Source organism: Apteryx mantelli, chromosome 1, assembly GCF_036417845.1.
Source record: "Apteryx mantelli isolate bAptMan1 chromosome 1, bAptMan1.hap1, whole genome shotgun sequence".
NCBI classification, from domain to species: domain Eukaryota; kingdom Metazoa; phylum Chordata; class Aves; order Apterygiformes; family Apterygidae; genus Apteryx; species Apteryx mantelli.
The window spans coordinates 133,811,055-133,831,532 of NC_089978.1; the positions used below are offsets into that span (position 1 = coordinate 133,811,055).

At 43.0% G+C, this 20,478-nt stretch overlaps 1 protein-coding gene across 1 annotated transcript in view; it reads right to left on the bottom strand.

The window, feature by feature from the left end:
* Positions 1-291: 291 nt before the first annotated feature.
* TBX15 (T-box transcription factor 15) overlaps positions 292-20,478 on the bottom strand; it is a 105,024-nt gene continuing 84,837 nt past the window's right edge. The window contains exons 7-8 of the mRNA XM_013958069.1: positions 16,810-16,907; positions 292-1,076 (exon numbers count right to left, since the gene is read on the bottom strand). Coding sequence (XP_013813523.1) covers positions 292-1,076; positions 16,810-16,907 — 883 coding nt within the window. The remainder of the gene's footprint in view (positions 1,077-16,809; positions 16,908-20,478) is intronic.

The window sequence follows — 20,478 nt, forward strand, 5'->3', positions numbered from 1 at the left end:
CAGCTGCTTCACTCCAGCTTCTCTCAAAAGCTATACCCTTCTCTCTGCAATGTCCAGGAAGAGCAGATGCTCTGTGCCAGATCCAGAGGCCCTGGATTACAAGCTGTGGTGGCTGTCAGTCAGGCCTTCCCATGAGGTTTTGTGGCGCATACTTAGATGGCACGTGTTTGCATTTATCATTACAATACTAGTTCCACTATAAGTTTAAAGGCAAAAAGGTGTGGGGATGGATTTGCTCACGGAAATGACGAAGATCCGACCACCTTCGATTCCAAGGAGATGCGCCGCTTGTTAGACCATGTGCACAGACATCTGTGAGGAGGAGCCCTGAACAGCACTGTACTGTCTGTTGTCACAGGCATTGGCTGTTTGCTGGTTGCTGGACGGAGGGCTGATCATGTGCATCCCATGATCCATGCCTGTCGAAAGGTATTGCCTCTCTCCGAAGGCCCCGCTGGAAGGGGATGAACAGAGTAAAGTGCTTTGGGAGGTGGTCAGTTTCTCTGGGCTTGCTGCCAGCCTTGGGGAAGCAGGGAAATTGTATCCGTAGAGGTTGTAGGGATTGTGAAGGGAGAAGGCGTTGTAGGAGCTCTGCTGCATGTGGCCACCACCAAACATGTGTGAGGAAGAAGAGGTGGAGGCAGGGTTGCCCGCTTGCATGACATACTGAAACTGGGAGCTGGGGAATGACCCCAGCTGGCCACTGTATGCCTCCATCTTGCTGTTGGTGGGCAGTGAGGAAGGAGTAGGCACTCCTGAGATCAAGGATGGAGTCCTCTGAGGCATGAAGGTCTCTGAGGGCTGAGAGGCAGAGGTGGTGCCGCTCTGCAGCCGGTTGTACCCACTGTCACTCAGCCCTGGGTAGCTCTGCAATGCGGCCATGTTGCTCCTGGCACACGGGGGATAATCAGACAGGTTGAGGTTGCAAAGCTGACTCTCCCGGCAGCCAACGTTGAAAGTGTTGGGGGCCAAATGAAAGGCTGGAGGGGAGCAGGATGGAGAGAGAAGATGAGAGGAAGCAGAGGGTGATGGGGTCCCCGTGCTGGAGGTTGTTGGGGAGGTACCTGTACTGCCTCCTGGAAAACAAAACACATGGGAGTATGTTCAGAGTCCAAGAACACACATGCAAAGCAAGACGGACTCGTTAGAAAAACAGCTTAGTTTAATAAAGAAACAAGGGTGGTAAAATGGCCACTGGAAAACTCGGCCTCTCTTGGCAAAGGCCCTCACTTTATTAATAACATCCCTTGGTCTCTCCCGCAGCTTTTTTGCTAGGATTTTGTTTTTAAATGGAGGTTTTCTTCCCTTTTAAAATAGGAGAGGGAAGCAAGCATGTCACAGAACATTCCAAGTCAGTGGAAAAAGTTGCAAAGAAACACAGCTCCATCAGTCAAGGGATCTGCAATTTCCAGGCATGTTTATCTAGTCCCTTCTCTTTTTAAAGTGTCATCTCCTCTCTCCTGGTCTCCAGGAAGACCACCAGTCAGCAGGCTGTATGGCTCTGCTACAAACATGCTTTATCATCAGTTCTGGGGGCTTGCGGCAGGAAGTGGCTGAAAGCATGTTGGACTTTTGCACCATTCAACAGTTTTCTGGGACAGCTTATGGTGCAGCAGTACTGATTTAAGCTAGAAGTATCACTAAAAAGAACGGGCACAGTTTTGAGCTACAGCCTGTTCTGCAGTGCAGATAAAGGGGATGTGTCAGGATTTTCAAGCACGTGCTTTGACTTTGAAAGGTACTTGATATTGTATTGCTGTATTGTATTGCTGGTGTTGTTAACAAAATACTGAAGTATATGCATATGCATAGCATTAATGTCATATGTATTATTTATGCTACAAATTACAGAATTGCTTTGTAAAAGCAGTGATGTTCATGTTTTTTAGAGTACCATGTAATACCACCAAGAACAGAAACAAACTGAAAATATGCAATATGAAAAAGGTCATGGCACAATTTTGAGTTTGAGAAGAGACTATTATAAGCAAGATTTTGATTTGGAGGAAGTTACTTCACTCAACCAGGAAAATCAGTTCTGTGCTTAAAGGAATGCAATTTCCTGGTGTGAAATATTTTCTTTCTGTTGTATGAGTCTCTTTGCATGAATTCTCTTTTTTTGCTTTAGGGCAACTTACTCTGGAGGGTCTTGTAAAAGAAGTGAAGGGATTTGACTAAGGGAGCAATAGAACCAGAGAAACAAGGAAGACAACCAGTGAGGTAGCATTTTGGACAGGTTAGAGGATGCCAGGTGAGAGGCAAAGGGACTGGAAAAGAGTGGGTTAGAACAGGTAAGTGAAATAAAACCAAGGCAGGGGTTGCAGACTGAGGGGCAAAAGGAAAGGACAGCTTTCTCACATGTTGCCATGTGGAATAAAGCCAGCAGGATTTTAAGACCAATCTAGGTCTGGTGCAAAATGGGGGAGGAACTGAAGGCAATGCTGTGTGATGAAAAGAGAAGGGGTGTTGTTAGTGACCAAGAGATGCACTAGAAGGACAAGTTCTGTTTCAGTGTAAGGTGGTGAGAGTGTAAGTGAGATTATATCAGTCTTTCTAACACATTAAAAATGAAATTGAGTGGGTCATTAGGGTGAAAAGGTAGTTTAATTTTTTTTTTTTTTTCAAAAAATGGTTTGGCACAAGAGCCAAAAACAAGAAGAAAAGCAGCCTTGGATAAGCACAGCCTGGACTGGCCGCAGTGACCTAGGCAGCATCACGAAAATATGTGTTCTTGGGTTGCTGCTAAGTCAAAATATTTGTTCCCGTTACCAGCCAAGGGGATGAATGTTTATTGCTAACAACCCTCAGCCACTGACTCCTTCTGTCATTCATTCAGAAGAATAAAAGAGAAGCCCTGCCTCAAATGTCCATTAGAATTGAAAAGGGAATGTCAAGTTTCAACTGGCACCATGGACTCTCTGTATTTCCCTCTTGAATATACTGAAACGTTCAGATCTGCTACTGCATTTTAGCTTCATAGCTCAAAGACTTTTGTGAATTTCTGATTCTGTATTGGCCATAAAAGGTACACTTCCCTGAATCTTTTAAAGTCTCTGGTGAATTCTGTTGTGGTAAGTTAAGATGTTAACCCCTCTCCAGCTCTTCACTCTGGCTCTCTTTTACAGGTTGTCAAAACTGTAGCAGGATCAGCAGAAGGAAACATGTGCCTCTACACAAGTAGTTTTTTTGCGAAGTCCATTTTAGTTGAAATGCTGATAAAGGTGAATTTGAACTCAGATGCTGAACTATAGACACATATTTTTCTCTGATAGCCCTGCTCTAAAGAGAGGGCAGGAAGAACAGCTGAGTTCATCTGTCATTGCTCATCTATCAAAGACCAGAAATACAGAAGTCACATAATGACAAAACAAATACAACACTAAATGGCATGTATTTAATCCACAGGATAGTAATCATGCACTTTATTCTTTACACCACATATTTCATGAACAAACTTCAGATCATGACTTATTTGCTGGCAGTGTCTGAGCAATAAGTATAAAAAAAACCAAACTAAACAAATATTTTTTCTGAGCATTTTATGATCTGTTTGAAATAAAAATATGTAGAATAAATGATTACCTGCAATGATTTCATTTCAGTCTGCCTTTATGTCTTAGTTAACCTAAGAAAACTATGCAGGAGAGGAGCATGCACACTAGTTACAATGAGCATTAGGCTTTAAGCATCTGCTAAGGAGTCTATGGTAAAGTCATACACATAACTGAGGCCTTGGTTCCACAGAACAAGAGTAGGTAGAGGCCTCAGATTAGGAATTGCAAGTGTTGCTTAATTGACTATTGGTGTTCCAAAATTGACACACTGATTTGCAGATTTAAGATTATCCCCAAAGAGGGGCTAATGTGATTCTGCTTTGAATTATCTCTTTCTGCAAGCCAACCAAAAAAACCTGAAGAGACAACATAGTAACCAGGAACGACACAAAAAGAAAAAATTTTTTTTCTTTTCCCACCTGACTTTAAAACAATCAGGAGGTAAGAGATCTATAGGCAGGAGCAAATGCCAGATCTGAGAAGTCCCTTTCAAAAATACTTTGTCACAAATCTCAGTCATAAGCACCGGACACAAAGCGCTTTTACCACCATGGAGCACAAGGCAGGATAGTAGTTTCTGATCATTTACAGAATAATCTTTAGACCTTTAAGGAGAATGGGTGACAATACAGAGCAAGATCCACCAGAGTAAAATATCCATCTCAGCTCAACCTCTTTAAAAGGCAAAGAGCTCTACTTTGCTCTGAATTATATTTCTAATTTGTCCTTGCTGGCAGCACTAAGTATGGGCCAGGTGCAACCTGGACTTTTGTGAAGTTATAACTTGGACTGGAGTTGTTACCAAGTTGGCCAAATACCCTTAGAGATGGCAGCAAGCCCAGCAAGTACATCCACAACAACCTACAGTCTCAGATACGCAGATGTATATGTCGTTTTAATGGAAGGCATGGATATAAACCAGTCTAGTTAAATTGATGCACAAGGCTATATTTAGATCAGGATTAAGTTAATGGCAGTCACATTTAAGGAAAAACAAAATGAATCTCTCAATAATTCTCCTCTCTTCCTTTTCTCTGCTCACTACTATCCCTGGATACATCATTTACCACTAATGTCATAGTATCCCTCACCTCCACACTTATCATGATCCCAAAGTGATCTGGTTACCACCGTGTCCGGTCTTCAGAGGATCATTTCTGGCCCTGCATGCATCAATCCCAGGTATGTGCAGTTAGCAAGTCACATGTTCATATAAAATACAAGGTTTATAATGTCAAAGCCTCTGGATCTGAGCCCTGCCCTGCGTGGCAGATAAAAGTGTGCTATCTCACAGTGTCCTGATGTTGTTATGTTCAGGGCTTAGCCAGGCACTGGAGCCATCCTGAAATGAGTCTGCTCATTGTCTGGGCATGCAGGCGATAACTAAGGCAGGCCTTATCAAAGGAACAGGAGCATTTCCAATGAGAGGGAGTGGAGAATAGTCTAGTGGGAGGAAGGTCAAAATTTCCAAACTGGATTGAGAAGTAAAAAATCATTGTTGAGGAGGGAAAGTGGGAGAAAGAATTAAACCATAGTGGAACACAGGGAAACCTCATGTAGAGAGTGGGATGTAAAAGCAAACCTTCCCCTCTCCAGCGTTCCCTCTTGTGAACACAGTATAGAAATGCTGGCTGCATGCCAGTATCAAATACCTGACCACAAGGATTAGGGAAGCATCTATGGCTTGTCATTTGGATGCAAATAAGAACTGCCATTGAAATTTCATCTTAAACAGCTTGTGACTGGTCTTCTTTCCTTCCTGTCACGTGTGTCGTTCAAAGCATCAGTCACAGTGTTGTCTTCTCATATGTTACAAATAGATCCTTGTTTTTGATTTTACCTAGACCAGGATTAGGATAATTTCAGAATAAACTGCAAATCTAAACATATGCAGTCCCAAGGGTATGATGTGCTTTAAAACCAAGGCCTACAAACATTCATGAAGCACTCAGCAGGCCAGGGCATCTGAAAAGTAAGGGACAGCTTTCCTACACAGTGCAGTCCACATAAGGAACTGCTAACTTTGCAGTCTAGATGGAATACACATCTGCCAAGCAGCCAGTGTAAGCCAAGGGAGCTTTCTGGCAATGGGGAGATAGGGGAGAGAGAGTATCAGTGCCAAGGGAGTCTGAAGCAATTGCACATGGAAAACTTTCTGGGATCTCTCTTAGGAATAACACTACACTAGTCAGTTGACCCACAACTCGTCCCAACCTCCTTTATCTGAAAGGTGCACATAAATCACACTTTGGACTCAACTGCAGTGTACTTTCCTTGCTAACATTTCCAGGCATCAGTTGCTACCATCACATGCAGTGCCTCCATATGAACCTCCCAGTCCCTGAAGTCCTTGCTTAGTGCAGAGGAGGAGCAAGCATAAGCTGAGACTGCAGTCAGCACAAGAATGGCTGAACATCAGGGCCATGCACTGGACACTGACAGAGTCTGGTCAGATAACTGCACACAAGAGCATTAGTGTGGTGTAAGAAATTACTGCCCTTAACTGATTGGAAGTAACTATACACATTTCCAGACCATTGCAATAACGAGCAAATATGGTCAGTTTAGCATGTCTTCCATGATGAAAACTTTAATCCGAAGCATTGGGTAAAGTGCTTTTCTTTTAGCACCACATTGCAGTGAACTATGCAACACCTGGCTGCTACACCTCAGCTGAGGAGAAGGAGGTAACATCTCTGTCCTCTACTCCAACTTGATCACTTGCCGTTATCAGACAATATTGCAGCCTCCAACTCCTGGTGTGATTGGGCTCCAGCAGTGATAATCTGATGTTGACCATCTCATTAAGAATGGATTTGGCTGAAGGTCTTCAGAGCCTGTCCCTTGACCTTCTAACAGGGTTTGAAACCACAAGGTGATTTATCTTAGGACTTCACGTTTCAATACGACAGTTAGTGCAAAGTAATTGTTCATTCTTTGAGTGCAAATGCATCTTAAACAGGTCAGCCTACTTCCATCTACAAGCTAGTTTAGGTTAGCAGGACCACAAATACTGGCTCTGGATTAAATGTGGCCAGCCTACAGCCTAGAGGCTGTACTCAGCCCAGCAGGACAATCTGTCTGTCTCACAACCCAGGCCTAGCCAGCTTCCCCTCAGACATGAGCAAGACCTAGCCCAAAGGCCAGATGCTTGGAAATAATTAGTGCAGGCAAGACAGTCTTGCTGCTCTCTCTCCTGGAGGAGTCAAAGCTCCTCCTCTGTAACACACCAAACATGTAGGCATCTCTGTCTTGTGATAGGCATGTGTCTGATCACCCAAGGGTGAGAGAAAGACAGGCTGTAACTGCTAGCAGCTCATCTGGCTTGCAGCTCTCCTTCTGGTGCTTTGCTTGAGCTAATAAGCCCTCCTGAGAGGCAATTTATATTCACTTGGGCACAGAGCCATGCTAATGCAGCTCTCCAGCTTTCCAAATGGAGCTGGCCTGGAGCTGGCATGTGTCTGGCCAGTGTGGAACACAGACAGAGGAGCCTGTCCGGGCAGACACGCTTTAAGTCACTCCTGAAAGGTCTGATTTTTGTGAAGTCTCTACAGACATGTATACATATGTACAGGGATTTTTCCAAAGCATGGGAGAAACCAACTCTTTCCAGTTATTCACAGTGTTCTACCCTTTGACACAACAGTAAATAAATGTGATGACTTTTGAACAAAAAAGTAAAATTCCCTTCCATGCATGCACCCTAAATATGACTTAAGACACTTATTTCCTGCCTTCCAAGTTACTGTGCCTTTGGTCACTGAACAAAAATGATGTACTTGTCCAAAGGTAGATATCGGAGATGGTTACGAGGGAGAGATGTGCAGACTGCCAGCTAATCTGACAGACTTATAGATTATGAGGCCAGAAGGTGCCACTATGATCATCTGATCTCATGTTCTTTTATATTCAGGCCAAGCACAAACCTGCATTCATTCCTGCTTAAAGCACTACATGCCTAAGTCCCACTGGATGCCTACTTGCATCTCCAAGTTTCTAAATACCTTTCACAACATACAGTCTTCTAAGGATAGCATTCAACAGTTTCTGCATATACACTCTGCTCTTCAGCAGCCTTGCTGACCCTTTAAGGAAAGGTTTCTATGCTTAACTCCAACAGAAACTCTCAATTAGTGCTTTAAAGCAGATTTCTGCTTGCTGTAACTGTGCCAGTGCACCACATTATCAGGTGTTACTCCTGCTCCCACATTTCATTACAACTTTTGTTCTGCAAGTATAACTGACAGCCTGAGATCTCTCTTCCCACTTCTAGCTTTCAAGGACTCAAATTTAAAACTCTCGGAAGGACTGAAAGGTTCATCATATCCTTCTTATGCCATCACTACCCTTTCTGAACACCTTCTTCTGTACCTTGGAAAACCTAACAGCTTTGATGCCTCTTCCTACACCTCTCACTGAGCAAGGGCAGGGCCACCTGGTCTTCCAGAGGGAAAGGAATCTGCAATGTTAAGAAAACAAAAAGAAGAAGAAGAAGAGGGGGGGGAAAAAAGCAGTGCCCTGGGTTTAATGATTTCCTCCAGGCTATCTTCCGTGCACTGGTTACTCCCAGGATGTTAAGTGCTGAGTTTGACAGTCCCTGGAATCCAATCCCACATTTTCTGCAGGAGTCGGTGGAATTTTCCATCCCTGGTTATCAGCAGGCCAAGCTATGAGAGTGATAGAAATGGCTTCCAATGGCTGTGACATACTAGACTCTCTCTTCATTCTTTCCCTGTTTCTAGGAATAAAAACTTTCCTCTTTCAGGTGAACAAGCGCCATTTCTTTCTTCGCAGAATGTAGCTGCCTGTTTTGTCTCTAAAGCCCTTGGCTAATTATCAAATTATGAATCTGCTGTAAAATTCTTTAAAAGGCCCAAATGAGACCCAAAAGCTACTGTGTGCTGAGTTGCTGTTTGAGTAGGGGAAACATAAAGAGTTCTTTGTAGTTCTTTGACATATAGCAAAAGGCAAAAAGGATGATACAGCAATAGATTTCAGGGGGAAAATATGTATTACATGGCAGAAAAGTGAGGAATGAAAGGGAATTTTAAGATTTGTAAATTACAAAAATGTGTCTTTTTATTTTTAATTTTCCTCAAATTATGGAAATCACTGGAATTAATTGTAAATCTAGAGGAACACAGAATAATACTCTTAATCTCTTTAGCTCTTACAGATTTCTGCAGCACAAACTGGCCGGCCAGCAAGTTAGAGATACAATTTGCCTCAGTCATCCTCCAAGACAAAATATATTCAAGATCCCATGGTAAAAAAAAATCAACTTTTTTTCTAATGTGGACAATCCCTAAGGAAAACTACAGTTCAGGATTTCTGATTTCCATTCCCATCTATATCCTGAGTACCAAGACAGCTTTCCCAAAAATAAGAGACAACATCCCCTTTCCAGTTACCCCAGACTGTCTTTAATACAATGGATTTTGCTCCTCATATAATGACACAATGGCCTTGAGGTGACTCCACACTGTCTCGAGAGAAGACTTGTTGGACCTGGTTTTCTGTCTTGTGTGCAGCAGTAATGTAGCATACACACAGCTTTTGTGAATTGTACATCAGCTCCTACAGAAATGTTCCCTGTTTCCCTTCTGCAGGTACAGTCAGAATAAACTGACTCAGGCCTAGAAGACAAAGGACCTCCACTTTAGTGGAGAAAATTGCTTTTCAGTGATAATTATGCACTGTCTCTCACCTTTACAACTATCAGCTAGGCACAAACATTTACACACTGGTCGTAGATCAGATAGGTACCCCAGGAAGTAATGCTGAATGAAAAATTGATGCAGGAAAGGAAGCCCTGTGACATACACCCTTCAGAAAGTCACAATAGTGGCTTAAAACTTTGAAGAAAATGCTGCAACTTTGCAGCTTAGGTTAACTGAAATCATGGTGATTTCTTTGGTGGTGACAAAAGTAAACTGAATTGAAAACCGTGATCTCTTGCCTTTCTTGATGGAGTCTGCTCTGGTCTTACACAGGCCCTGGAAGCTCCAAGGTACATTAAACAATAAAAAATAACAAGATACAAACCCTGGCGGCACCAAGGTTCAAAATTTCTAAATTGAGAAAGAATGCAGCAGTATCGTATCAAGCACAAAGCACATGCCATGTTCCACTTGTAATACCATACCACTCCAAGGAGATTGTGCAGATCTTCAAAATACCATTGTTCCCCATCATTCATTTAAAATCCGATCACCACCCATTCAATAACAGAGATTTATGCATCAGTAATTAGACTTCAGAGTAAACACCTCTCTGAAATAAAGGAATGCTTCAAGCTCCTTTCAGGTTATCAGACAGTGGCACAGACTCTCACTCTCAGACTCTTATTTCACATCTGGGAGGGTATTTTAACTTTTCACAATGAAAGTTGAGATCTTGAAGCATCAGAAACACCGCTTCCCTAAAGAAAAACTGTTTGTAATTCTACCAAAAAGAAGCTGGAACAGTTTGTTCTCCATTGTTTCATTTAAAAGAGGCAACCTCCTAGCCATTTGAAGTATGCAGCAGAAACCAGCACTTCATCCCAATAACTCTGGCAACAACTGCTCTGTTTCCAATCTCCTTTTCAAGGTCAAAAGAATCAAGAAGATAATTGAGACCAAACCCAAATATCTGACCTCTGCCAATAGCCTAGACCATCCACAATTGATTTCAAAAGGGAATCAGCATCCAGATTATCCTGGTGGCATTGCTGAAGGACCTGATGGCTACAGTTGGGAGGCAGGTGGCCAGGCTGATGCATTCATGGATTTCTCAGCTTCCTTTGACATCAGCAGCTCCACTCTCATGGGAGACACTATTTTGGAGATCTGGGATCTCAGATTAAGCCAAGGGGATCTTGACAGATATTTGCTTCTTTCTGCCTGTAAGGGCCGCTGATGTGATGTTCTGGAGGGCTCACTCTTGCCTCCATTTGACACTAATACACATTAGTGCTTTCACAATACTGTTTTCGGATAGGTGTGATCAGGGCAGCTCTCTGAACACTATGCCTAGCATAGAGAACAATATACCAAAGGAGAAATTAATAACGTGCAATACAAATGCATCCTTGGCAAGACAGAGGTGATGCCTGCAGGAAAAGAATAATGCTTACAGACGGGGAAGGTGGAAAAGCAGCAACACCTCAGCTCAGGGTATCTGTCTCCTATCTGCTGATGCATCATGCAGTCTTGGGGTCTGTCTGGACTCATCTTTACTACAAGAAAACATTACCTGTTCCTTTCCAGCAATAAATGAGTGGATTGTACCTCTTCCACCCAGAGGAGAGAGCCTTCTATCCATACCTTTGTCAGCACAAGACTACAGCCATTATGATGTTCCCTCTCAGAGGAAGACTGGGAGTTGTACTCAGACTCCAGTTTGAACAGTTGTGCTGTCCTACCTTACCAGAGAGCATGCCCCTCTTTGTCTCTGGCACAATTTTAGACAAATTTCAAGCTCTTGATGCTAATCTCAATAACCAGTAACAATTTTCAGATGTTCTAATAGGTGACCTTCCTACCTGAGATCCCCAAGGCAAGAGCAATGGATATGTTCAAGCTGTTGGAGAACAGATTGGAACTGTTGAAAGCAATTGGTACACAATCCTCAGCAAAGGCATTTATTCAAGCAAAGAAATCCCACTTGAAAGGAAAGCTGCCTTGAGAATTCATCAATTGGAACTAAAATCTTTGACCCCTGCAGATATGGTGCGCATGTGTCAAAAGAGGACTTAACGGAGAAGTAAAATTTTTGCTGTAAACCTGCTGATACACCACATCATGTGACTCTCATACTAGTTCTGCAATTCTGCTTAGGAGGCAGTTCTTTTACAAGCTGCCAGAGTACCTTCAATTTTATTTCTTGCATAACTCACCAGTTTTTATAGGAAGGATCGGATACTGATCACTAGTCTAGTGTGGTCACAGTGTCATCCTGATCTCTCTATGTCCTGGCAAAACTTACATTCACTGGCAGTGATATGCTCATCTCAATATCCTGTGGGAAACTGCATATCAGATAGAGCCAGCAATGGCTCTTTTCACTCTTGGAAAGTGACACAGTCCAGAGTTACTGGAACTCTTATTTTCTTCCCCCCCACTCCCCTCTTTTTTTATGTTCCCTGTTAAAATCAAGAAACTGAGCCACATATTTTTAATAATGAGAATCTGGATGAGGTTCAATCTAAATTTTGAAAATATATCCCAATTAAATACTTTAATAGATTCTTGGCTTTCTCCACATCTCATTGCCATGTGCACTCAATAATCCCAAGCCCCCTTTTTCCCTAGTAATAAGTAGACTGCAGAGTGGGTGACATCATTCTCGAAAGGTCAGCCTCTCCTAAACTGCTGTTTTCTGAGCATCTGTAAGGTTCTGTTTGGGGGGATTTTTTTAAACTGGCTGCAGATCTGCTGTGATTGTGTCAAAAAACGTGCTTGCTCTTGTAAAGCTATGATGTCTTTTAGATTGCTTACTCTAAAACAGAGGTTTTGTACTTGTGCCAAAGGGTTCACTGACAGAAACTGTACACCCTCCTCATTAGTAGGACAACACAATGACCACTAAGGCCTCAGACCTGCAGCAACTTACTCATGCACTGTAGTTCAGCAGTGAGAAGTGCAAATAAAGCTTGTGGATCACTGGTGTCAGACACATCAGCCATCTGTGTGGCTGGTTGTGATATCAGGCTCTTCTGTTTGTGGGGCAGCTGAAACCCTTCATTGTGTAAATTAGAAAGTCACTTAGTCCTTGTATGAAACAGCTGCATCCAGCGCTCCAAGTATCGATTCTGTGTGTCACTGTGGCCCTTGCTCAAAATATAGCTCGGGCCAAACAAATGAACAAAACACTATGATGCATGTCAAATGGGAGAAAGGATAATGTGGAAAAAATTATAATACCTTTAGATAATTGTATCATGTGGCTGCATCTGGAATACTCTGTGCAGACTTGTTTTTAAGAAGCGATAAACCCTCCCACTTGAAGAGAAGCTGAAATGACTGGCACTACTCACAGAGAAGTGCAGAAGGGGGGCACCAAACCTGTAAAACAATTGACTGTATAAAGAAAGTGTATGGGAAGTTTCTGTTCTCCTTATCTGATAACATCCCACACAAAGGGATGAACTTCCAATTAGAATAGAAAAATCAAAGCTGCCAGAATGAATTATGTTTCACATAGTCATGACATAAAAATGTGGAAATCACTGTCACAGGAATTTATCAAGGATGAGTGACATGAAACCACCATTTTCAGCCAGGTATTATTTTTCCTGTAAGATAGAACAGGCTGCAAAAATTCAGCTCTTGATTTTATTTTTGATTAACAATGCGAACTGAGTTCTCATTCCCAGGAATCTTCTCCAGCCAACAAATCATTCTATTTTTTTTTCTCTAAATTCTTCTCCAATTTCTTTGCACCCTTTAAAAATACGTACAGTAGAAGACCATATTATAATGTCAGTTCGTAGCAGGGAAATTGTCTCCCCAGTGTTTCTCACTATTCCTGTTTCTACATCAAAGATTGCATGTTCCTTTTTATCACAGCTTTACACACACTGTCCACTTGCCTGTGCAGTGGCTTATCCACCCTGACCTCCAATTCCTTGTCAGTGCCAATGCTTTCCAGGATGCAGAACCTCACTCTGTGGGTATGTATGTCCTATATTTTATTCCTAGACACATGATATTGTATTTGGCTGAATTAAAAGCCACGCTTTGTTTGAATGCATGCAGGTTACCAAGCAATCTCTCCTGTTCTTTGTGCCCTTGTCCCCATCATTACTGACCACGCTGCCAGTCTTTGTGTGATTTGTACTTTTTAACAATTGCACCTTTTTTTTAGTTCTGAATCTGTTAGTCGTGGAACCAGTCTCTGAAGAGCAACACTGGAACTGTACCCACTGGGTGGTGAATTCACATTTATTATTGGCTTTGAGATCAGTCTGCTACTCATTTCTTATTCCACGCTAATAACAACTTTTTCATCAGAACGATATGTGGCATCAAGTTAAATGTTCTCCAAAAGTCCATCACACCTACAGAGATACTTCTATCAGTCAAATCTGTAATCTATTATGATAATTCAATTAGATTTGTTTGACAGAACTCTTTTGGAAAAGGCAGAAAACACTTCTATTTCACAAAAAAACCAATACCAAATGGCAAAAGAAAAGCGAAGAATCCATAGCAAACCCCTAAAAAATCTAACTGTAGAAATCCACCTGGAAAGCAACACGGCACCATATTCACACTGTTAAAAATCCCATGTTTCTGCCCTAGAAAGCATCATTTTTTCTACCACAATAAGGGGGACTCATCCCTACAAAATCAGGACTAAATTCCCCAATCTCTACAGGGAATCTGTTCCAGCACTTTGCTAGACTTCATGTAACTGGAGCCCATTACTTCTTGTCCTATCCACCACAGCCAGCATTTTATTTCAGCACTAGAATGCCCTCCCTCCTTCCCCTCCAGGCTGAAGAACACCAGAGCCATGACTCATTCCTCATGGACAATGTTTCTTCCTAGGCATGTGGCCATTTTTACTGCTCTCATCTTGATCCTCTGCAGTAAGTGTGCACTCCTCTTGAGTTGCAGTGGACACAGCTAGGCTTCAAGTAGAGTCACAGCAGAGATGGGAAGTGAGGAAGAATAATCCACACATCTCAACGGTTCTCCTGGAACCACAAAACACTTTCCCAGAGCCAGCCTTGTAGCACTCCTTCCTGGTATTGGGCTTGCCAGGGGTTGGTTTGCCTCATATCCATAGCCCAGCTAAAAACATCCATTTCAGTGGCAATCACAAAGAGCTTCATCCTAAACCAAATGCAGATTATGCAGAACTAGCAATTCAAGGGATAAAATGGAGACTTGCAGTTCCTCCAACACTTATTCAGAGATGCTACATATTCACCCACCTCTGGAGACAACGGCATGTTCCATAATTAAAGTGCCTGTTTATTAAAATAATACTCCCCTGTAACTCACTAATATGTAGGTGTATGAGATAATAGCATGCAGCTTGGAGCACTGAAGCTTAGGGGAGGGGAGTGGAGTGGGATCCCAGATCAGGCCTTTACATAAAGGGACTGGCTAAGGCTCTGAGGCTCTTCTGCTGAAGCCAGTTATTAAATGCAAGTGATTTACTCGCCTGTCACTCTAACCACACAGTTTACATGCTCAAAAGCAAGGAAGTGAAGAGCTATGGACACTGTATATCCTGGCCATCTTAAGTCTGGAGGGCAGAATCACATGTGGCTTAAAGCCACCTCAGCATTTCTTGCTCTTTTTGCCAGCAACTCTGAGGCCTCCAGACCAGCATATTTGTGCTGACCCTTGGGGGCTGTCCCAACAGCCAGGAATTAGAGTTTGTTTGTACTTTGGCTTTACTGAAATCAGGGAACAGCTTGTTACAGCAAACACTGGAGAGGTGAGCACTAGGATAGATAGTGTGTTTTTAATTCATTATCTTCAGGCTGTTTTGCATGGCTAGATGCAGGGCTGTGCAGTGTTGGTTCTGTAGCAAGTTTTTAATTTTTGAAACTGGCCTGTAGACACAACTTTAGTTAAGGCCTGCCCTAAGTTTAGTGGTCTGCAGTACAGTGGTGATGGTGGTCTGCACAGAGCTGGCTGGTCACAGGGTACTGGCTTGCTTCCTGGTTTTTCAGCTGCCAAACTATATTAAAACAAGCTAAAAATACATTAAATATTTTCCTTTCCTAATATTACCTTACCACGTAAGCAATTGCTGGACTTGCCACTAGGATGTTATTTGATAACCAATGAGAGGGGTGGGGAGCTGTGCAAGCCTGAATAGGAGGTAAGAAGGTCCAACCAATCGTCAGAGGAGGGAGGTTGCTTTAGTGATCGTGACCAGGAGGAGAAGCTGTTATGTTTCTATTTAGACATGTGCTGAAAATGTTTTGGAATCCCTGCTTTAACCCATCTTTGACCACATGCCTGACCACAAGTGTTGTTCAACACATGCCTCCAAGCTCGTACAAAACATCTTCTGCCCTATGCCATGCTATTTAGGAAGTGTGTGATCATATAAAGAACATGCACAAGGAGTCTAACATAGTTGACAGATTGTGGTCCTTGTTCCTTTGGCACTGTGCCTTGAGAAAAACAGTTTAGCAGGTTACCTGGATTTTGAGCTGTTGCATGGGGAAGCTGTGGGGTGATGGATGGCCAGAACGGCGTTCTGCACTCACTCCCCTTCTGATTCTGCCCTGGCAGGCAGCCCCTATGCCTACTGCCCTCTGACATTCTCACACTCTTTTTGGCTGATGTCTCTTAAATTGCAAACCACGTCATTCCCCAGATAGACTCAAGATTTGGATGGAAGTTTTGGGTTGAAGTCAAACTCGATTTGGAAAGGCTAGAGAAAGTGGTCTGCTCCACAGAGTTACATTTAATTTTTTGATTGTTTAACTTCACAGGCATCACATTTGAAGATGGTTTTGTTTTGTTTCTTTTCTTGCACTTCTATCTGAATAAAAAAAGAACTAGGTTGCAATGATGTTCTCTGTGATCACTGCTATTAACTAGGAATAGCTGCAAATGAAATGAATGGGGAAGTCCTATCTAGACAAAAACATGGCCTCTTAGTCTGAAGCTGGAGATGAAAACCCTACTTAACATCTGACAGATGCAAGGGGCAGAAGCTATGACAAGACACAGTATGAACAAACAGCAAAGACTTGGCCTACCCAATAATTCCATTCAGGCTTATATTAATAGAAAATATCTCCAGCAGGGCCACAGGGTTTTGAGAGGGAGGCAGTGTGATTGTATGGGAAGGCACGCAAGGTGCATTTCTGGGCTCACAGTGCTTCCAAAGGACATGCGCTCCTTCCATTTGGGTTGCCACACAAATGGTAATCTGTAACTGCAACTGGTAAACCGTAACATGCTGGAACATTTCCTCAGTCTCTCTGTGCTCCCTTCATGCTCAACTCATATACTTGATGGGTTTTCCCAACCCCATGGCTCCTCCCTTCTCTTCATTCTAGCTCTTATATGCATACACTAAAGATACCAGGGAGGTTAAGTGGCTGTACTGCACCTCATAAGATATGAGTTGGCTACCATTTCCCAATTGTTGTCTTCTCTGCTCTATTCACAGCAGTCAAGAACTCCATAAGGTGTGTGACCCACCCAGGATGCCAGAGCGTTTCTGCTGTCACACACTCTTTGCTCTTTTTACAGCTCTTTGTAAACCCTTTATATGCTCTTTGTAAGCTCACCTTGCTGTTTCTGCATGGTAGTGAAGTCTTCAAAGGTGAGAGTGCGCACAGGAGGCCTCCAGAAGGCATAGGTCTCCATGATAGCCTCCAGGCCCGTTCTGTGAGATGAAAATAAAGCAAGGAGAGAAGAATGTCAGTCAGCCAGCAAATGTATCTGAATCAGGGAGAGAGGGCTCTGACCTCGCTTGACAGGCTGCCAGCAGCCACTGAAAGGTCACCTTGACATCTGTGAATTCCTCAAGCAAGCCTTCCCGCACAGGTGCTGGCCACTAGAATAAAATGGAATTTTCCCAGTCCAGGATTTTAATAGCTCCTAACACTATTGCAGTGCCAGTGCTTCCCCCCCACCCTTTTTCTTTTTCAACAAGGATCCTAAACTTTTCATCTGCTTTGCAGGGAACATTTGACAGTCAGTTACTCAAGGTATGCTTTATCGTATCCACTTTATGGATGCAAGCTGTCATACAAACAAGGGAGGTCTGAGATTCAGCTTAGAAATTTGGAAGGAGAGTTTTTGTGAATTGTCTTTCCTCATCACCTTCCAATTTCAGATACTGTTCTAAAGTGCAATTGGAGTGCCATCCAAAAGTGAATCTCACTGTTTTTGGATTTTGACTGAAAATACAGTAAGAGGCTTTTTATGAAAAGGTCAGGGTCTCTATTTTGGGTCTCTAGCTCACTACAAAGACAGTACCAAAGGGAAAAAGCAAAAATCAAGTGAGAGCAACTTTTCCTCTTAAAGGGCTTGGGTGTCATCTTTGTTTGTATTTTCACCACAGCCTGCTAGCTCTGCTTAAATTCTCTAACTTCACAAGTTCAGTGAGGATGTAGGTTCATTATCAGGAAAAGGTAATGTTCTCTATGGGGCAATCACCTTGAGTTTTTTTGCAGGAAAGACTCTCCTCTGTAGAAGCTGAATCTTGCTCTGTTCCCCACTCCAATGTATTTGCCTTGCCTTTCCCTGCCTCTTTTCCAGCAGCAGGCTATAGCCCTTGCACTGACTGAACACAACTAGAGATGCTTCATTAAATGTGAGAACATATCCCCTTTCAATGCAAATGGCTCTAACATCCCCAGAGCCTCTCATCAGATGTTGTGCTGATACTGGAGCTGCCTTTTGCTTCTGAAAATGTCTTCCTGCACGTGCCTCCACTTACTCAGTTAACTTTCCAAAGTCTCCCCGGAAGTTCAGATGCTTTAAATACATTGGAGTTGGCAAACTAAACTCTGTATTTTAAGAGGAGGTTTAGAGGAGAGGTTGTTGCATGGTGTTTATTAGCTGCTAAGCTGTTAGAAGTAGAAACAGAAGACATCTCTGCATAGCAGTCTCACACTAGCCCTGAGTACATTACAACAAAACTATTTGGTTAATACAGTGGCCTTTGCCAGCTCATGGAACTCAGAGGCAGCAAGGCAGCACAGAATGTGAACTCATCTGCTAAGCCGGGGTCTGTGTGCAGGGGCAGCTTGTGGACTGCCAGTACCACCCTCAGGATTTCCTCTGCTCCCAGGCCGAGAAAGTCGTATGTGTGCTGCTCCACCTGCTTCTCAACTTACAGAGCTGGGGAGAGAACGGCACCTTTTCACAGCCTCAGGGAACAATCCCCAGTCCAAGCGCTGAGGGATGACTTCCTGGTGCAATATATCCAGGGAGCATAAAATTGCCCTGAGCAAGTCAATACAACAAGACCTGCTGTTGGAAGAACCTGCCTTGACAATTAAAACCAAGTAATATATCAAGAAATGCAAACTGATGATTCCAGCTGTGTTAAACTAGTTGTTTTGCATTTGCCACGAGGAAGAAGGACACCAGCTCACTACAACCAGCATTTACACAGAGTCTGGCTGAGCTACTGCCCCCCTTAGATCCCTGTGCATATAACCCCACTCTGCACATGCATCTGACTTCAAGCTCTGCTCTCGTTACCCCATCCCAGCAAAGTCCAACCCATGACAGGCTATGGCTCAGGGAAGCAGTAAGACAGGTTAAAGCTATTACCCCTCCCTCTGCCAGGAGCCTGCCTCTTGCACAGCTCAGCTTGTGAACTCACAGTTCAGTTTCTAGCTCTGAACTCACAACTTCCTCTATATCAATACAGTTCTGGCAAGTACTGTATAATTTGTATTTCTAAAAGAAAAGTGGAAAAAAATAGGAGAAAATAAAAAACAAAAAAGACCCCAGAGTAAATGGCAGTACTGAGCATACCACAGCAGCCTGTGAAGTGAAGTGAGTGTCTTTATATTCCTGCCTTAAATGCCAGAGAAGGAAGGGATGACACCAGGGCCCCACCTCCGCTGCTGCATGCTGCTCACATGCCTCCAGGGGAGCAGGTTGAAAACAGCCCCTTCGCTGTGGAGGTGGCTCCTGCCCTTCCTCCACACTGCAATTACTGGCAGCAAAGTTTTGGCTTCACTGGATTCATAGGCTGACATGTAATGCTCTGGGCAGCGCTGCAGCCACAGGTATCTGCAGATGTGGCTTAAAGCCACCTCTTTGCTCTCCCTGTCCCATTTGAGAGTCCTTTTCTCCCCAAGAGGTGCGCACAAAACTGCACATCTTGAGCATGCATGCAAAAACACACTATCTAAGTGTACAGATGACAGAGCTCAAAGTTATGTCCAGCTGCTCTACACACAGATTTAGGCCCTAGATCATCCCTTTTTCCTGGGATTTTTTTGCTTTGTGCAGAACATGTATTGCATGTGTTTTTGAAATAGTATCTAAACAGAACACATTCATGCAGAATTTTCAGATTCTTTCATGTGTAAGACGAGGTAAGACAGCAGTGTCCTGTACTAACCTGCTTGCCACTGACCACCCTGCCCAAGGAGTCATGCAGAAAAAGAAGGTGCAACCAGGCAAAAAAAGCTTGAGTCAGAATGCACACCAACACTGAATGACTGAATTTGCAACTCTATCCCCCATCCCCAAGTATATTTTCTACTTCCGTCTATGATCTATTATTATTTTCATAAGAAAATGGAAAAAAAATTCAAGAAACTCCATCACTGGCAACTCTAATAACCCTTTCTCCCAGAACAGGTTATCAAATGAGTTTGATGCCAAGGTATTCAGAGCCACATCACAGACCTCCATCACAGGACATAAAGGTAGCGTTCTCTTAATCAGCAGAAGCCCTGGACTGCTAGTCCACATGTGTACCAGCCGCTAAGAGGAAACATACCCCAGTTTGCCAATGAAGAGACATCTTGAAGCAGCAGTAAATGCTGATTAAAAAAAAATTCTTTTAAACATTTCTGAAATCTCAGCAACTTCTTCAGGACTTAGGTGAAGCCGCCAGTACCAAGTGTGCTAGACAGTATCCATGTGTCATCCACTTTCTCTTTCACAGAACTGCACTGAAAATTTGAATTCAAGCTGTCTATCCAGGCATAAACCCTCCCCTCTCACACCATCTTTATGAAGGAAGTAAAAAAGCATCAGAAGAGGACTCACTGCCAGCTTTATTTTAAAAAGGTCAGTCCTTTAAAAGGTGTCCAAAATTCACTCTCTCTTTTTTCATTCATTTTTTTATTTTTAGTGTTATTAAGTTTTAATAATAGGCAATAAATGAAAGTTCTGTTGTCTCAAAAATGAAAAAAGATGTACAAGCTATCTGTGCACCTCCATAATCCATCCCATATGGCTGACCTTGCCATTCCTGCTGC